Genomic DNA, 19,598 nt, shown 5'->3' on the forward strand with positions numbered 1-19,598 from the left:
TACAGGCACAGACACTAACAGAAAACAAGATCCCACCCCCCCCCCCCCCCCCAAAAAGGAAAATGACAACTTATATGTGATCCCCAATCAGAGACAACGATAGCTACCTCTGATTGGGAACCACACACGGCCAAAAACAAAGAAATAGAAAACATAGGCTTTCCCACCCGAGTCACACCCTGACCTAACCAAACATAGAGAATAAAAAGGATCTCTAAGGTCAGGGCGTGACAATGATCATCAAGATTTATTTTCTTTTTCAATTTTTTTAATTAACCCCCCTCTTCGGAGCACAAATATATGTTTTGTTTTCTTACAGCTTTTCTGCTACATATGCATTTTACAAATACATTTTACATATACAAAATGCATACACATTTTGCATACACATTTTGCATACACATTTACATACATGGTACTTCTATATAAAGCAGTCACGTAACAATAAACATTACCAATCATAAGCTCTTTAATCCCACCCTCAGGCCACTCTCAACCCATCCCACCTATCACCATAGACCACCCTCGTTTGGTTTCCATGTGCCATATAGTTTTAAATTGTGCTGTGATGTTTTACAACATTTTTTGCACCTTTTTAATCGTATAATATTATCCACAGATTGTGGAGCTAAAGATGAAAACCTTTCCTACGAGTATTATATTATTATTTGTCTGACTATGGCTTTCCAAATCAACCAACACTGCTATTTGTAAGGTTCATTTCAAGTACGTGTTGTGATTTTTTTAACCATTCCTAAACCTGTGACCAGAAACAAGCTACATAGGGGCAATGCCGTCAACAAGACTCTGGAAGAATGTCTATGGACAGATGAGTCAGAAGTATAACTTTTTGGACGAGATGGGTCCCATTATGCCTGGTGAAAACCAAACACTGCATTCCACAGTTAGAACCTCATACCAACGGTCAAGTATGGTGGTGGTAGTGTGATGGTTCGGGATGTTTTCCAGCCTCAGGACCTGGATGACTTGCTTTAAAACCTCAATGGGCTAGGTGGAAGTATTTTGACGTCCGGATGAAAGGTGTGCCCAAAGTAAACTGCCTGTTGCTCAGGCCCAGAAGCTAGGATATGCAGATTTGTAGATTTGCAGATTTGTAGATTTGGATAGAAAACACTCTAAAGTTTCTAAAACTGTTAAGATAATGTCTGTGAATATAACAGAACTGATATGGCAGGCGAAACCCTGAGGACAAACCATCCCCCCCAAAAAAATTCAGCTTACCACTGTTTTCAATGGCTGTCACTTTTATTATAAGGCGAAAAACCTCCCAGATTGCAGTTCCTAGGGCTTTCAACTAGATGTCAACAGTCTTTATAAAGAGTTTCAGGCTGGGTTTTGGAAAAATTTTAGTTTTTCTAAGGCTCCCATTTCGCTGTAGCGTGGAGCGTGGAGAAAGCGCGTTCTTTGTTATGATTCTCCCGTAATGAACATACTATTCTCCGTCTTAAATTTGATCATTTATTTACGTATTAGGGTACCTAATATTTGATTATAACACATGCCTGACAGAACTGTTTACTTTCGTTTTCACGTTTGTTATTTTTGTTTGAGTGTTTTTGAATAAAGTATCATGAACACTTTCCACGCTGCGCTTTGGTCCACTCTTCCTTCTACCAACGAGAGCCGTTACAATCATCCAGGTGCTTCCTGGTGCTTTTTTCAAACTTGAGTCACCTTTTTGGATGAGATGGGTCCCATTTATATCTGGCGGGGGAAAAAACTCAGGTTCCCTTTATCTAATATTAGGTTTTGGTTGAAGATCTGATGACAATCAGTATCAAAAATATGCAAAAATAGAGAAAATCAGAAAGGGGGCGTCTACTTTTTCACGGCACTGTAGATAAATTAAGGTATCTATGCAAGGCCCTATGGATGGAACAYCCTGTCTCAGTTTGTATTTCTCTGAGGCATATCTCTTATTGTRACCCTCTCTCACCATGCCTGACCTCTGACCTCAGTCTGTGTACCGAGGATCCCCGGTCAGTGGCTGCCTGTAAAACACACATATACTGTATGCATTCCTCTTGTTTGATGCACGGTGTGTATTCCTAGATATTCTTTGGTTGAGCCGTTCTTTTCCTCATAGTGCATCTTGATTACTGTAGTGCCACCAACCAGGTGCTTTAAGACTTTCATGCATTTTGTATGTATTTTGACTCAAACTTTGTAGTCAAATTTTTCCTTCCTTCTTCTTCTTCCAACCTTTGTGAAATAGTAGTAAAAAAAAGGAGGAAAAAAAAGGGGAAACTAGTTCAATGCCGATCCAAAGTTTGTTGTGATGATTTTCACTACATTGGCTTCATTGTTACTGTCCTGTTAAATTGAGCATGCAGCCAGAACGTGTCAGTGTTTTTAAGCTTTGTTTCCATTGAACATGGCATACAAATAAAGGCATTTTAACTTATTATATGAAGAGTGCCTTGGTCCTCCTTCCTTTTTGATGAGAACGGTACATCTTTCATTTTCCTCAGTTGAGCTTAGCTGTTTCTGCCTCACATGCTTCCGCTCTATAAATGCCTAATATCAGAATGTTATTTGGGTTGTTAATTGGATTCGTTCTGACATTCTTGATTTCTTGTTTCTAGTTTTTTATTATGTAATATTTGTGTACTAGTTTGGCATTTTACTGCACTTTTAGGTATTTGGTATTTGGTATTTTATTAGGGTCCCATTAGCTGTTGCAAAAGCAGCAGGAGCTASTAACACAAGCATTTCGCTCCACCCGCTATAACATCTGCTAAACTGTGTACTTGACCAATCAACTTTGATTTGATTTATTAGAGCTGATGTTGATGTCTGTGAAAGAAAATCATAAATTCTCCATTATTATGGCAGTGGCCCCACTCAATCACTAAATGCCTTTATTTGTTAAAGATTCATTCAGAATGCACCCATGTATATATATATATATCTGCATTTCCCAGAAAGTTCATTTTATGACATGTTTTGAATTGCAGTTCAATTTGGGTTTTCTTTCCGAACAGATCAAGCTAGTCAACATCCATGCCACTGACATAGCAGACGGTCGACCATCCATTGTCCTGGGGTTGATTTGGACTGTCATCCTCTACTTCCAGGTAATGTGTTGTTGTATCTGCAGGAGAACACTATTGGGGTCCAGGTAGAACCCTTTTGTTGGATGTTGCCATGGTCACTCGCAGCAATGTTTGCTCTAATTCCTGACCCTCTGTCAGATCGAGGAGTTGACCAGTAACCTGCTAGCCCTGGAGGCCCTGTCCAGCAGTACCTCCTCAGTGGACAGCATGGCCAGTAACTCAGAGACAGGCAGTCCCGCCTTGAAGAGGGAGGTGGTACCCAAGAAGTTCCAGGGCAACGCCAAGAAGGCCCTCCTCAGATGGGTACAGAGCACCGCTGCCAAGTATGTACATTATGCCACTGTAACTATTACCCCAGTATGTACATTATGCCACTGTAACTATTACCCCAGTATGTACATTTATGCCACTGTAACTGTATTAACCCAGTATGTACATTATGCCACTGTAACTATTACCCCAGTATGTACATTATGCCACTGTAACTATTACCCCAGTATGTACATTATGCACTGTAACTATTACCCCAGTATGTACATTATGCCACTGTAACTATTACCCAGTATGTACATTATGCCACTGTAACTATTACCCCAGTATGTACATTATGCCACTGAACTATTACCCCAGTATGTACATTATGGCCACTGTAACTATTACCCCAGTATGTACATTATGCCAGCTGTAACTATTACCCCAGTATGTACATTATGCCACTGTAACTATTACCCCAGTATGTACATTATGCCACTGTAACTATTACCCCAGTATGTACATTATGCCACTGCCTAACTATTACCCCAGTATGTACATTATGCCCACTGTAACTATTACCCCAGTATGTACATTATGCCACTGTAACTTTACCCAGTATGTACATTATGCCACTGTAACTATTACCCAGTATGTACATTATGCCACTGTAACTATTACCCCAGTATGTACATTATGCCACTGTAACTATTACCCCAGTATGTACATTATGCCACTGTAACTATTACCCCAAGATGTACATTATGCACCTGTAACTATTACCCCAGTATGTACATTATGCCACTGTAACTATTACCCAGTATGTACATTATGCCACTGTAACTATTACCCAGTATGTACATTATGCCACTGTAACTATTACCCAGTATGTACATTATGCCACTGTAACATATTACCCCAGTATGTACATTATGCCACTGTAACTATTACCCCAGTATGTACATTATGCCACTGTAACTATTACCCCAGTATGTACATTATGCCACTGTAACTATTACCCCAGTATGTACATTATGCCACTGTAACTATTACCCAGATGTACATTATGCCACTGTAACTATTACCCCAGTATGTACATTATGCCACTGTAACTATTACCCCAGTATGTACATTATGCCACTGTAACTATTACCCCAGTATGTACATTAATGCCACTGTAACTATTACCCCAGTATGTACATTATGCCACTGTAACTATTACCCAGTATGTACATTATGCCACTGTAACTATTACCCCAGTATGTACATTATGCCACTGTAACTATTACCCCAGTATGTACATTATGCCACTGTAACTATTACCCCAGTATGTACATATGCCACTGTAACTATTACCCCAGTATGTACATTATGCACTGTAACTATTACCCCAGTATGTACATTATGCCACTGTAACTATTACCCAGTATGTACATTATGCCACTGTAACTATTACCCCAGTATGTACATTATGCCACTGTAACTATTACCCCAGTATGTACATTATGCCATGTAACTATTACCCAGTATGTACATTATGCCACTGTAACTATTACCCCAGTATGTACATTATGCCACTGTAACTATTACCCAGTATGTACATTATGCCACTGTAACTATTACCCCAGTATGTACATTATGCACTGTAACATTACCCCAGTAGTACTTATGCCACTTAACTATTACCCAGTATGTACATTATGCCACTGTAACTATTACCCCAGTATGTACATTATGCCACTGTACTATTACCCCAGTATGTACATATGCCACTGTAACTATACCCAGTATGTACATTATGCATGTAACTATTACCCCAGTATGTACATTATGCCACTGTAACTATTACCCCAGTATGTACATTATGCCACTGTAACTATTACCCCAGTATGTACATTATGCCACTGTAACTATTACCCAGTATGTACATTATGCCACTGTAACTATTACCCCAGTATGTACATTATGCCACTGTAACTATTACCCCAGTATGTACATTATTGCCACTGTAACTATTACCCCAGTATGTACATTATGCCACTGTAACTATTTCCCCAGTATGTACATTATGCCACTGTAACTATTACCCCAGTATGTACATTATGCCACTGTAACTATTACCCCATAGTACATTATGCCACTGTAACTATTACCCCAGTATGTACATTATGCCACTGTAACTATACCCAGTATGTACATTATGCCCTTAACTATTACCCCAGTATGTACATTATGCCACTGTAACTATTACCCCAGTATGACATTATGCCACTGTAACTATTACCCCAGTATGTACATTATGCCACTGTAACTATTACCCAGTATGTACATTATGCCACTGTAACTATTACCAGTATGTACATATGCATGTACATACCAGTATGTACATATGCCACTGTAACTATACCCCAGTATGTACATTATGCCACTGTAACTATTACCCAGTATGTACATTATGCCACTGTAACTATTACCCCAGTATGTACATTATGCCACTGTAACTATTACCCAGTATGTACATTATGCCACTGTAACTATTACCCCAGTATGTACATTATGCCACTGTAACTATTACCCCAGTATGTACATTATGCCACTGTAACTATTACCCCAGTATGTACATTATGCCACTGTAACTATTACCCAGTATGTACATTATGCCACTGTAACTATTACCTCAGTATGTACATTATGCCACTGTAACTATTACCCCAGTATGTACATTATGCCCTGTAACTATTACCCCAGTATGTACATTATGCCACTGTAACTATTACCCCAGTATGTACATTATGCCACTGTAACTATTACCCCAGTATGTACATTATGCCTGTAACTATTACCCCAGTATGTACATTATGCCCTGTAACTATACCCAGTATGTACATATGCCACTGTAACTATTACCCCAGTATGTTACATTATGCCACTGTTAACTATTACCCCAGTATGTACATTATGCCCTGTAACTATTACCCCAGTATGTACATTATGCCACCTGTAACTATTACCCCAGTATGTACATTATGCCCTGTAACTATTACCCAGTATGTACATTATGCCCTGTAACTATTACCCCAGTATGTACATTATGCACTGTAACTATTCCCATGTACATATCACGTAACTATACCCCAGTATGTACATTATGCCACTGTAACTATTACCCCAGTATGTACATTATGCCACTGTAACTATTACCCCAGTATGTACATTATGCCACTGTAACTATTACCCCAGTATGTACATTATGCCCCTGTAACTATTACCCCAGTATGTACATTATGCCACTGTAACTATTACCCCATTATGTACATTATGCCACTGTAACTATTACCCCAGTATGTACATTATGCCACTGTAACTATTACCCCAGTATGTACATTATGCCACTGTAACTATTACCCAGTATGTACATTATGCCACTGTAACTATTACCCCAGTAGTACATTATGCCCTGTAACTATACCCCAGTATGTACATTATGCCACTGTAACTATTACCCCATATGTACATTATGCGCTTAACTATTACCCCAGTATGTACATTATGCCACTGTAACTATTACCCCAGTATGTACATTATGCCACTGTAACTATTACCCCAGTATGTACATTATGCCACTGTAACTATTACCCCAGTATGTACATTATGCCACTGTAACTATTACCCCAGTATGTACATTATGCCATGTTAACTATTACCCCAGTATGTACATTATGCCACTGTAACTATTACCCCAGTATGTACATTATGCCACTGTAACTATTACCCCAGTATGTACATTATGCCACTGTAACTATTACCCCAGTATGTACATTATGCCACTGTAACTATTACCCAGTATGTACATATGCCACTGTAACTATTACCCCAGTATGTACATTATGCCACTGTAACTATTACCCCAGTATGTACATTATGCCACTGTAACTATACCCAGTATGTACATTATGCCACTTAACTATTACCCCAGTATGTTACATTATGCCACTGTAACTATTACCCCAGTATGTACATTATGCCACTGTAACTATTACCCCAGTATGTACATTATGCCACTGTAACTATTACCCCAGTATGTACATTATGCCACTGTAACTATTTACCCAGTATGTACATTATGCCACTGTAACTATTACCCCAGTATGTACATTATGCCACTGTTAACTATTACCCCATATGTACATTATGCCACTGTAACTATTACCCAGTATGTACATTATGCCACTGTAACTATTACCCCAGTATGTACATTATGCCCACTGTAACTATACCCAGTATGTACATTATGCCACTAACATTACCCATACCCAGTATGTACATTATGCCACTGTAACTATTACCGCCAGTATGTACATTATGCCACTGTAACTATTTACCCCAGTATGTACATTATGCCATAACTTATTACCCCAGTATGTACATTATGCCACTGTAACTATTACCCCAGTATGTACATTATGCCACTGTAACTATTACCGCAGTATGTACATTATGCCACTGTAACTAAGTGGGCAAAACTGGTTAAAATGATGTCAATACAACCCAACATAATTTTGTCAACCAGCTTAGCCTGCTGGGGTGGTCGATTTATTTGCCTGTGTGTGTGTGTGTGTGTGTGTGTGTGTGTGTGTGTGTGTGTGTGTGTGTGTGTGTGTGCACTCTTGACTGACCACCACCATTGTCAGCCAAGAGTAAGGGAAGCCAAACTGTCTGTATTTTGTTTAGAATTATAATTTCAACAGTGCTCGGCCACTACCCCACTGTAAACGTGCTATTCTGCTTGTCCCAAGTGGTCAGGGCATCGAGGTAAAGGACTTTGGTGCCAGTTGGCGTAGCGGTGTGGCGTTCCACTCTGTGGTCCATGCCATCCGCCCAGATCTGGTGGACATGGAGGTGGTGAGGAGGAGGAGCAACCGGGAGAACCTGGAGGAAGCCTTCTCATTGGCYGAGAACGAGCTGGGCATACCACGCCTGCTGGACCCAGAAGGTTCCTACCTCTACAACCCATCTATTTATAATGAAAAATAAATTGCTTTGTCAAAATAAGCTCACACTCCCTCACTCCTCCCAATTGCTCTGGCTGGTAGGGCAGCAACAATGCATCTCCACTTCTCTTCTATCTTGAACTGTGTAATTCCAACAGAACTGTATGAAATATAAGTTTTGATGAAGATTCCGCAATGTTTTAAACATGTTTTTATGGGTATTTCATTTCATTAATGTGTTGTTGATACGTCTGGAGATAAGGATGCAGACAGCAGCTCTGCAGCAATAAACCTTTCTGTTTTCATCATGGCCCTTCGTAATTATCAGGTCGGAGATGGAGATGAGAGCAAACATTTATAACTAGATATCAGAGTGTCAGAGTAAATGCTAAATGTATCCTCCTTCAGGGCACACATGTCAAGTCAAATCAAATGCATCATTTGGGAATTACAACAAGTGACATAACTATTCTGAAGGAGCATACAGACATGGTTGGGGCGGCAGGGTAGCCTAGTGGTTAGAGTGTTGGACTAGTAACCGAAAGGTTGCAAGTTCAAATCCCTGAGCTGACAAGGTAAAAATCTGTCGTTCTGCCCCTGAACAAGGCAGTTAACCCACTGTTCCTAGGCTGTCATTGTAAATAAGAGTTTGTTCTTAACTGACTTGCCTAGTCAAATAAATAAATGGTACTTCATTGGTAGTTGACTGTAGYTTTCTGGCTGGATGGATAGCCCTGATGTCAGTGTTGAGTTGCTATTGCTACTAGTGACACCAGCCTCTCTCTCTCTGTCTTCCTCTGCAGATGTGGATGTAGATAAACCAGATGAGAAGTCCATTATGACATATGTTGCTCAGTTCCTCAAGCACTATCCCAACCCCCACCACTCTGAGACAGATGGACAGGAAGAAGAGGTACCTAACTATATTCACTGAAGTCCTGAGTCTAAGACTGTATTGGCAAACTCAGTGTTGTGTTTATGCTTTATGTACTTGAATCTTTGTTTGTATTCTTGTTTTTCTACTGTATTTTTGTATCTGCTACTGTATTCTTGTATCTTCTACTGTATTCTTGTATCTGCTASTGTATTTGTGTTTTCAGTATGATTGTTGTACTTTACTTAGCTACGGTATATTCAACATCACATGGCTAACTAATAACGGCACCCTTAGTGTTGCAATGCTTTATGGACTTTTATCAAATCAATTCAAATCACATTTTATTTGTCACATGCACCAAACAACCTTAACGTAAAATGCTTACTCACAAGCCCTTAACCAACAATGCAGTTCAATAAATAGAGTTACTAAATAAACTAAAGTAAAAAAAAAATAACAATARCAATAACACAATAAAATAACAATAACGAGGCTATATACAGGGGGTACCGGTACCATGTCAATGTGTGGGGGTACAGGTTAGTCGAGGTAATTTGTACATGTAGGTGCAAAAGCTGTTATTGTATTTGTGTTTTCAGCTCTTCTTATTTAAAAAAAATCATTGCATGAACTCATCAATCATCTTACTTTCCTCATTGTGTGTTATGTAATACACTCTCTCTCTCTCTCTCTCTCTCTGTCACTTCATCTCTTTGTCATGCCACTTACTCCATCTCTCTATCTCTCCATCTCTCTGTTATCACTCTATCACTCCATCTCTCCATCACTTCATCTCTCCATCTCTTTGTCATGCCACTCACTCCATCTCTCTATCTCTCCATCTCTCTGTCATCTCTCCATCACTCCATCTCTCCATCTCTCTGTCATGCCACTCACTCCATCACTCCATCTCTCTGTCTATGTTATCTTTCCTGTGGCATTTGAAGCTGCTTCTTCGCTACATTTAAACTTTTGCACCCTCTATCACAAACCTACAGGTAAGTCCATCCATGCCATGGTGCTGTGTAGTGTAGTGTCTGTCTACAGTGTACTGTTTTATCTCTGCTTTTGCTCTCTCTCTCTGCCACTAATGCCTTTCTGTGTTGTTTGCATCTCTTCATGTGGCTTGCTTTCCCGGATAGTATGTTCCTCAAGATATAGAGCAAATGCTCCAGGTATGTTTGACAGAGACAGCGCTCCTGTGACTTTCTCTTTGAATCTTACTTGCTGTAGTACTGGAATTTAATTTGGAWGGAGTAGTTTCACATTATATTGTTTATTGGGAACTCTGTTGGGGTTGAGAGAGGATGMGTGATGATGCATTGTATAACCTGAATATGACGTGTTACAGAGAGAAGAACGGAAGGTTCTGAGGGAGCTGAAGGTGTGGCTGGAACAGTTGGAGAGAGACGTGCTKCAGGTGCAGGGGGCAGAGGGCAACATCACCGACAAGTACCAGGTGATCTAGTAACCAATAACCACATCTCAAACTACATGTAGCTGGCTAATATTATGATAGATTAAGTACCAGGTCACCMGGGGGTGAAGAGGGAGGTGACAGCGCTCCATAAAACTCCACAAGACTCTTTCTCAATAATCTTTCCACAATTTCTTGTATCCTCATGTCCTCGCTGAGGTGGAGAGAAGGCACTAGAAATCAAGGAAAGACTATTAAGAAYAGCCCATATCTGACAGCCCTATGTTCATGTGTTATATACTACCTCATTTATTTGTTTTGAAGGTTCTTGGGTCGTAACCAACGTTTCCTCTAAGTTGCGGGAGGGCGCGCAGTAGCCCCATGACAGCTCCCCGGGGACTGCCGCGTAGAACAAATATCAGCCCACAGAGAGAAGCATGAGATTGAACTTCACTCAACTTTCTAGAGTTTTCCSCCGTTAGTTAACACTATCAACAATTCCCTTTACTGTGGCAATGTTGACCCAATCAACGCAATATTAGCCACTTTCAATATAACATTCCGAAACAAAACGAACTATGCAAGAGAATTTGTTGTAGACAAAATGCATCGGTGTAGGATTCTATTGCATAGTGAGTTATTAGCCCAGTTATAGATAATGTGTAGTCAGCAATAGAGCACAAAACATTTGCACATTTCTAGACATCTTTRAARAGCGAGTCAGGTAAACAGCTTCTTTTTGTCATAAAGGGGCAGTGTTGTATTTTGAAAGAGGCTTGAATAAGCGAAAGTAGCCAATAGGCAAAAAGTCARCATCATTTGTCTGATTCTCTATAATAATGGTATTKTATTTTGTAAAGTGTTTTCTTGCATCAAACAACACAACATTTTCARYCACCTCCTTGTCTGGAGGACAAGTRGATMAACAGGTTAATGTCAAGCCCTGYATGTTTTTTTCAAGTCTCATGGAATGTWGGCCTACATGAAACACCAAACATTGACTGCTACTATTGGCTGAATGGTACAACAGCKACAGTATTTTACTGTTACAATGTTATGGGATGCATGTTCTCCATTGTTTTTGATGGTAGGCCACTCTAGTAGACCTACATTATGATCAAATAGCCACAGTAGCATACTTGGCAGCTGTTAAAACTGTAACTTATAGCGGTTACAGCCTCAGTGTTCACAGTAAACGCACGCTGGAAGGTGTACAGAATTTTCACAACGTTCAAGTTTGCGCTCAGCAGACCTGAAATTTGCTCAGTGCCAAAATGTTTTTSAGGGAACATTGGTTGTAGCACCTCTAATACTCGTGTTTCTACTTTGCTTCAGGGCTTCAAGAGTTTCCGTGTGCAGTATGAGATAAAGAAGAAGCAGACAGAGCCACTGCTGCAGCCGGTACACAAAGATGGGAAGTTGTCTGTAGACCAGGCCCTGGTCAAGCAGGCGTGGGAACACGTCTCTAGCACGGTGAGTCAGTGTATTACTGTCTGTGGACCCCTGCACAACTAGCCTGATCCATACTGCATGTCCTTTAGCCAACTCTTATGTACATCGATATTCCACCAGACTTCTTCACAACCATCCCAAACAGGGTGCAGTAACACTGTCTGACACCCTCACATAATCTATGGGCCAGACTCACGGACACAGATTAATCCTACTGTAGTTCTGGATTAATCCTACTGTAGTTCTGGATTAATCCTACTGTAGTTCTGGATTAATCCTACTGTAGTTCTGGATTAATCCTACTGTAGTTCTGGATTAATCCTACTGTAGTTCTGGATTAATCCTACTGTAGTTCTGGATTAATCCAACTGCAGTTCTGGAATAATCCTATGCTAATTCTGGATTAATCCTACTGTAGTTCTGGATTAATCCTACCGTAGTTCGGGGTTAAACCTAATGTAGTTCTGGATTAAAAAGCATACTCTATGGAGAATCTCCATTGAACTAGTTTTTTAGTCGAGGACTAGGCTTTATCTCTGTCTGGGAAACAGGCCCGAAGAGAGCATTATAAATAGACAATAACCTGTCAATAGGAAATTGTTATTTTTGTTCTGTAGACTTGTAATTTGCTGTATGTTTATTAGTTAGACTAATATTTGCCCTTGCAAGGAAGAATGGGTCCCCAGAATTGTAGCTTTCATAAAAAAGGCGCAAGCCTTTGAATGAGTGCTCATTAAGAGGGGAGGAGAGTTTTGAAGAGAGCCGAACAGAGTGGGTTTTGTTCAGTTGATAGACTATTCTCTAGTAGTTTGTTTGAGAGCAGAATACCACTGTGATCTGGAGTGGATGATTTTTGCTCACCCTCTGCTTTTCGAACAGTGTGGTTCATGCTAATGCCTTGGTTGTACTGGCTGTTCTGGYTGTAATGGATGTCTATTTCAGGTCTTGGACTCTGGTTGACATGGTTTGTCATGAATCTTGTCCGAGAGGCAAAACTGAGTGATTTCCGCTAGAAAGGCCTGCTGCAAAATTCAAATAGTCTATTTTGTAAAAATGTATGAAGACAAAAATGTGCTTTTTGGTCTTAATTTAAAGTTAGGGTTAGGCATAAGTGTTCGTAGTGTGGTTAAGGTTAGGTTTAAAATCAGATTTGATGACGTTGTGACTGTGCCAGGTAGTGACCACTCTGCAGAGCTGCCTCCACCGCTAGATTCATGACAATGAATGCCAACCTGCCTCTTGGATTGGGGACCTGAAGAAGACCTGAGTGGTTGAAACAAATGTGTCACTAATAAACCACATGGAAGCATAGATTGCAGTGTGCAGAGTCTCTTTTTCCCCAATTTTTCTGAATTAATTTTGATATCCAGCACCTGCTCAAAGACTTAGGATATGTAATATATACCTATACTAGCTCCTGGACTGGCACATCCATCTGGATAAGTCGTTGCCTGTCCCCCTGGGGGTGATCGGAGCCTTGCTGCATCGAGCTGAGATCGCCCTGAGAGAGGAGATTCCCATCCAWCAAGCTCATGARGAGACAGCCAATGTGATCCAGAGGAAGCTGGAACAGCACAAGGTATTCAACAAGAGCAGATCCAGTAATCCATATGGGTGTAAAACTATCCTTGGGTAGGCCTAGTAAGAAGATACTGCAAATCCCACAATTTGTAATTTTGTTGATCAAATAAAAAAAGCTAACAACTGACTATTTTATATTTGATGCACCAGAGTCTAAATGAGAACTCACATTGTTTGTTATCTACTGTGTATGTGCACGTGTCTGACTGTGGATATGGGCATTTGTGTGTTGCAGGAGATCCTGAAGAACTTGGAGTCCCACAAACAGACGTTCCAGCAGATCCACCGAGACAGATCAGTAAACGGGGTCCCTGTCCCCCCCGAACAGCTCCAAGACATGGCCGAAAGGTCAGTCCTACATCAGTCAACTCTATCTCAGTGTTTACACTAATGTCTGGACAATTTTAGCCTGATCCCAGATATGTTTGTGCTGTACGCCAAATCCTATGGTCGTTGACTTGACAAACATAAGTTGACAAGACAGCACAAACATATCTGGGATAAATATGACATGAACTATGACATAAATATGACATACAATTTTTTGTCTCCGTGTGTAGTTTGAAGGAAGTTGCTAACTAGCGTTAGCGTGCTAGTAGATACCATAGCCTTCCAGTCATTGTGCTAATGCTAGTTAGAATTGGCTCGCGTAATTAACTCTTATCTTCCTTCATACTGGTTGCAGAGACATAAAAATGGTATCCATTTGTTCATCTTGACTTCATTGACAAAATCCCAAAGTATCCMTTTAAATAAGATGGATATTGATCAGTTTGATCTTCAACTTTTTACAACAGATTCAATTACGTGTCCACATCATCTTATGCCCACCTGATCAAACTGGAATTCTGGGAGATCAAGTACCGTCTGATGGCGTTTCTCATCCTGGCTGAGTCTAAGCTCAAGTCCTGGATCATCAAATATGGCCGCCGTGACTCTGTGGAACTACTGCTACAGAGCTACATTGTGAGTTGACCTATTCATTCGTTGCTACTGGTTTGAGGTAGCCAKGTGGTCCAGATCAKTTTGGCGTGACAATGACCATAGGAGCTGGCAAGACAGCACAAACAGATCTGGGACCACCAAGCTAAGTTTGTGGACTTAGACAGCGTACATTTCTGTCCATAACATTTCCATGGATATTGTTCCAATTCTATCCTCATGATAATTCCATGCTAATCTCACCATCATTCCCAACAGACCTTCATCGAGGGACACATGTTCTTCGAACAGTATGAGACAACATTTAAGGCACTCAGGCAATCTGCAGATGTCTACGTCAAGTCTGGTGGTTCATGTAAGATTGTTTTTCTTTTCCGTGTTTTATCTCAGATGTAATTTGATTGATTGTATTGTCTGTCAGAGAGGGCACACATACAGAAATAACTGTTGATTTGATATTCTAGGCATTAAGATCTTTAAGAAAGGTGTCTAGATTAAYTTGGTACTGATGAACAATAGGTAACATGGTGTCCACACTAGCCTTCGATTGACTGTGCACTAGTAGTTCACTGGTCTGACAAAAAATCCAAGAAATCTGATAACATCACAGTGCCTGTCTGTTCACTAACTACTCTATATTCCTCCTCAAAGACAATTACYTGTAAGTAGGTCTTTGAATGTGAAACACTGCAAATGAAAATTCCTTACTGTCTTGATTTATGTATTCAAGGGTCTCGAAACTTCACTGTACTGGGCTCKTTTAATAAGATCTTGAGTAATTTAGGAGGTGACCCAGTAAACCACAAAAAAATGATATTTTATGTTGAAGAGAGACCTAATTTCATGATGTTTCTTTCCAGCTGAGGAAGCGGAGGGTGTGGGTAAGTTCCTGTCGGACGCGTCGGCCCAGTGGAGGAACCTGTCGGTGGAGGTGCGTAGCGTSMGKAGCATGCTGGAGGAGGTMATCTCTAACTGGGAGAAGTACAGCAGTACGGTGGCCGGACTGCAGGCCTGGCTGGAGGACGCAGAGCAGATGCTCAACCAGTCAGAGAATGACAAACGGGTGAGCATGAGGCTAAACGTATCGGGAAGACCAAAACATATCTTTATTCCATGTCAACAGCTGATGTTTTGACCATTTTGGGCATGGAATAAAGATAATCTCAGTTTACATTTTCACCTCCCTTTCCCTTCTTCTTATTGGATTGATGTGCTCTATGGGACATCATTTCCTGTGAAGAGCTGAGCCTACATACTCTTCCTTACTGTGTAGACACCTACTACGTCATCAAAGCTGACTGTTGGCCCCTTTAAATAATCTTCTACGCTTACAAACTGTTGCTATCAATTGTGTAGAGTTTGAGTTTTTCTCTTCTTTCCCCCCCCCCCCAGGACTTCTTCCGGAACCTTCCTCACTGGATCCAGCAGCACCTGGACATGAACGATGCAGGGAACTTCCTGATTGAGACSTGCGATGAGACCGTCTCCAGAGACTTGAAGCAGCAGCTGCTCATTCTCAACGGGAGGTGGAGGGAGCTGTTTGTTAAAGTCAAACATGTAAATTAGTTTAAAATCTCCTGTTTTCTGCACACCTAGATTATGATTATTAAGAAGCATCCCACACGATTGGCCCTGAAACATGGCTGTGGACTCCTAGATACCATAGGAGCCTACAGCCAGCCTCAGGGCTAACCACTAGATACAATTCTTAGGCTGTGAAACTCGGGTGTCATAAAATATCTCTGCATCACTTTATAAGCACAGCTCAAATCATAAAGAAAAGCTTGTCATCATTATTATTCCCTGCTCATCTGTTTCCATGGCAGTATGCTAGAGTGGACGAGGTGGACAAGTGGAAGCAGGACTATCAGGACTGTATCGCTACTCTCAAAACCTTCATGGATGCAACCAACGACAAGATGACTGCCCCTGTCCAAGTGTCCTTCCTGAACGTCAGGACATTCGTTCAAGATGTTGAGGTACAGAACGTACACAGTGCTTTTCTATCAAACTTGAAGGAATTCTCAATAAAGTGTTCAGCTTGGCTCACAGTGTTACGATGTCTATCAATCACATATTCACAAAGCATATCAGAATAGAGGTGCTGCTCTACAATCAGGTCCTCCCTGTCATTTGATTCACAAAACTGATCCTAGATCAGCAGCTACTCTGAGACGGCTTTATGAATATGGGCCTTGGTAAAAGTAAGGAAAAGAGTACCCATGTTTGATCTATATTCACTACATCCTTCCAGGACATCAAGAACAAGGTCCCGGCCATGGAGGCAGCCTGTAAGACAGCCAGCCGGACCGCCCAGCTGCTGATCAAAGACACGCCCGCGGAGGAGGTCTCTACCATGCTGGCTGTCATGGCTTCTATCAAGGAGGAGATGAGCAAGGTGACCATCCATCTCCATCTCACCTGTTCCTGTTTGAATTCTTAGGTTGAAAGTTGGGTAAAAAGAAAAGAAAAGACAATGCCCATATGTTGATGACTTTTTGCAAATCCTATCAGTTTTCCACGTCATCACATTGTCTTTCTGACCAGCCRTCTTTAGTATAGTCCTCTCCAGATGGCATTACCCCCATGACCTCCTCCCCCCTGTSCTCCTCCCGTCAGATTAAGGAGCRGTCCCTGCCGCTGCTACGGGATGCCCAGTCCCTGCTGCCTGCTCTGGAGGAGATGGAGAAGAACATCACAGGGTTCTACCAGGCCCTGGAGAARGCCAGCCGCATCACCTGCTCCAGGGACTCGGAGGCCCACGGGGACTTCAAACAGAAATGCCAGGTGACAAATTACATCACACATTCTTATCCAGAGTGACTTACAATCAGTGTATTCAACTAAACACAGGTTGGTCAGGGGTTGAATGTAACGAGAGAGGAAACTGCATGGAGGATGGTTAGAGTTTGGATTTGGTTGAGTTACTGTTACTTGCCTTTCATACTACAATATTAGACGGACTTGTTCTATTGTAGATACATTTTAGACATGAATCATCTACAGGTAGTAACTGTGAAGTTATGTTTTAATTGAACGTCATGCTGCTTAGTTGACCCATTATGTCATTATTAGCAGTGTTTGACTTGGGTAAGAGCTCACCGAAGCTGAAAACTGGCACCTCAAATGTTCTACTGCTTGAGCTCCTGTTCCTCTTATAGAATATTWGCTCAAAAGTATTGTGGAGATCCTGCTCCTAAATATAAACAGTACCAGCACCCAAAACTAGAATCAGAACCTATTTCAGTCCAAGTCAAGAATTKAACATTTTAGTCATTTAGCAGACACTCATATCTAGAGCAACTTACAGGAGCAATTAGGGTTAAGTGCCTTGCTCAAGAGCACACCTGCAGATTTTTCACCTGGATTCAAACCAGCAACCTTTTGGTTACTGGCCCAAAGGTCTCAACTGCTACCTGCCTAACGCTAGGCTACCTGCCCCCACACTGATTATTAGTAACACAATGTCTCTTCACACTTCACTGCCTCCTCTTTCTCCAGGAGCTGGTGACCTTCACYCAGAGCTGTAAGAAATGTCTGACTGTGATAGAGAATAACCATCAGAGTGTCCAGAGAACCCTGGACAGCASTAAGACCCTACAGCACCTGGACATGGCCCTGCTGCAGAAGAGAGCCGCCGACCTCCAGGCCTCCTCACAGGTACAGTACCATAACACAACACTTAATGGGTTGTGTGTAACAGTTTGATAGAGTAAATGATTGAAGGAGAGAACATCAATCAATCAATCAATCATGGGGCTTTGATAGAGGATAATAATGTGAAGAAGACAGAATGACGTAGCTGCCTTCTAGCGCATGTTCAGTTCAGATCAATTCAAAATAACTTGGGTGATGGACAGTTGTGTGATGGGTGATGAGAATTGCTTGTGAGTATGTCTGTATTTGTGTATCAYAGGCAATGATCGAGGAGTCTACTGAGTGGAGGAATCATGTGGAGGTCAACAGCAGCTTAATGAAGAGGTTTGAYGAGTCCCGTGGCGAGCTGGAGAAGGTGCTGAAAGTCGCTCAGGCTTTTCTAAATGAGAGAGGCAACCCAGAAGACCTGCTAAAAAAACACACGGTAAGAGCAAGAGCTTGCGTCATGGCTAGGACCATAGATTTAGACTGTATTTTATCTGGACAAACCAGATCTGACAATGACCATAGGACTTGGCTGTGTAGCACAACAGATCTGGACCAGGCTAGTCTGGACTGGGGATTCAGTAGAGAAGCACAAGGGGAGGAGGTGTGGAGTCATGTGGACATTGTGAGAATCTCAGTGAGACATCTCTGTCAATGTTTGCAGGAGTTCTTTGGGCAGCTGGACCGGCAGGTCCTCGATGCGTTCCTGAAGGCCTGTGATGAACTGACAGACATAGTGCCTAAGGGGGAGCAGCAGAGTCAGCAGGAGACAGTCAGGAAACTGCACAAACACTGGAAGGTTAGTGCCATGTTGACAGAAAGGTATGGTACTAGCATAATCATTCAAAGCCTGCAAATGTAGAAATATTCTATTTTCACAGTTCCAAGATCCAAGTATTCTTATCACATTCCCCTTCAATGTCTTGTGCACTTTGTCGGTCCTGAATAGTCATATGACTGTCACATCTTGTTTTTATCGTATAGTAATATAATATTTTCAGGTTAAGAGTGAGACTGAAAGAGTTCCTAACTCCCTCTCTCCTTCCCCCTCTCTCAGGATGTCCAGACAGAGGCTCCCTACCACCTGCTGCATCTGAAGGTAGAGGTGGAACGGAGCAAGCTAATGGTCTCCATGCAGGAGTGTCAGTCAGAGCTGACCAGAGAGAACAGACACCTGGCTGGCATGGGGAGTGAGAGGCTGATCAAGGAACACAGGGTGAGACTAGCTGTGTCAGGTTGATGGCTGTGGTCTCTATCCTGAACGGATAGGAGTGATGGCTGAGGTATCTATCCTGATCTGATAGGAGTGATGGCTGTAGTCTCTATCCTGATCTGATAGGAGTGATGGCTGTGGTATCTATCCTGAA

General features: G+C 41.5%; 1 protein-coding gene across 1 annotated transcript in view; it reads left to right on the forward strand.

The window, feature by feature from the left end:
• Window positions 1-19,598, forward strand: part of LOC111963075 (nesprin-1-like) — a 160,646-nt gene that overhangs the window by 17,688 nt on the left and 123,360 nt on the right. Inside the window, 20 exon segments of the mRNA XM_070443308.1 lie at window positions 1,980-2,000; window positions 3,006-3,098; window positions 3,216-3,400; window positions 8,126-8,322; window positions 9,124-9,233; window positions 10,549-10,656; window positions 11,950-12,087; window positions 13,481-13,645; window positions 13,883-13,995; window positions 14,445-14,613; window positions 14,848-14,944; window positions 15,450-15,652; window positions 15,982-16,146; window positions 16,416-16,568; window positions 16,844-16,987; window positions 17,209-17,376; window positions 18,091-18,249; window positions 18,506-18,670; window positions 18,896-19,030; window positions 19,289-19,447. Of these exon segments, the coding sequence (XP_070299409.1) occupies window positions 1,980-2,000; window positions 3,006-3,098; window positions 3,216-3,400; window positions 8,126-8,322; window positions 9,124-9,233; window positions 10,549-10,656; window positions 11,950-12,087; window positions 13,481-13,645; window positions 13,883-13,995; window positions 14,445-14,613; window positions 14,848-14,944; window positions 15,450-15,652; window positions 15,982-16,146; window positions 16,416-16,568; window positions 16,844-16,987; window positions 17,209-17,376; window positions 18,091-18,249; window positions 18,506-18,670; window positions 18,896-19,030; window positions 19,289-19,447 (2,847 nt within the window).

This window comes from Salvelinus sp. IW2-2015, linkage group LG4q.2, assembly GCF_002910315.2.
Source record: "Salvelinus sp. IW2-2015 linkage group LG4q.2, ASM291031v2, whole genome shotgun sequence".
Taxonomy (NCBI): Eukaryota; Metazoa; Chordata; class Actinopteri; order Salmoniformes; family Salmonidae; genus Salvelinus; species Salvelinus sp. IW2-2015.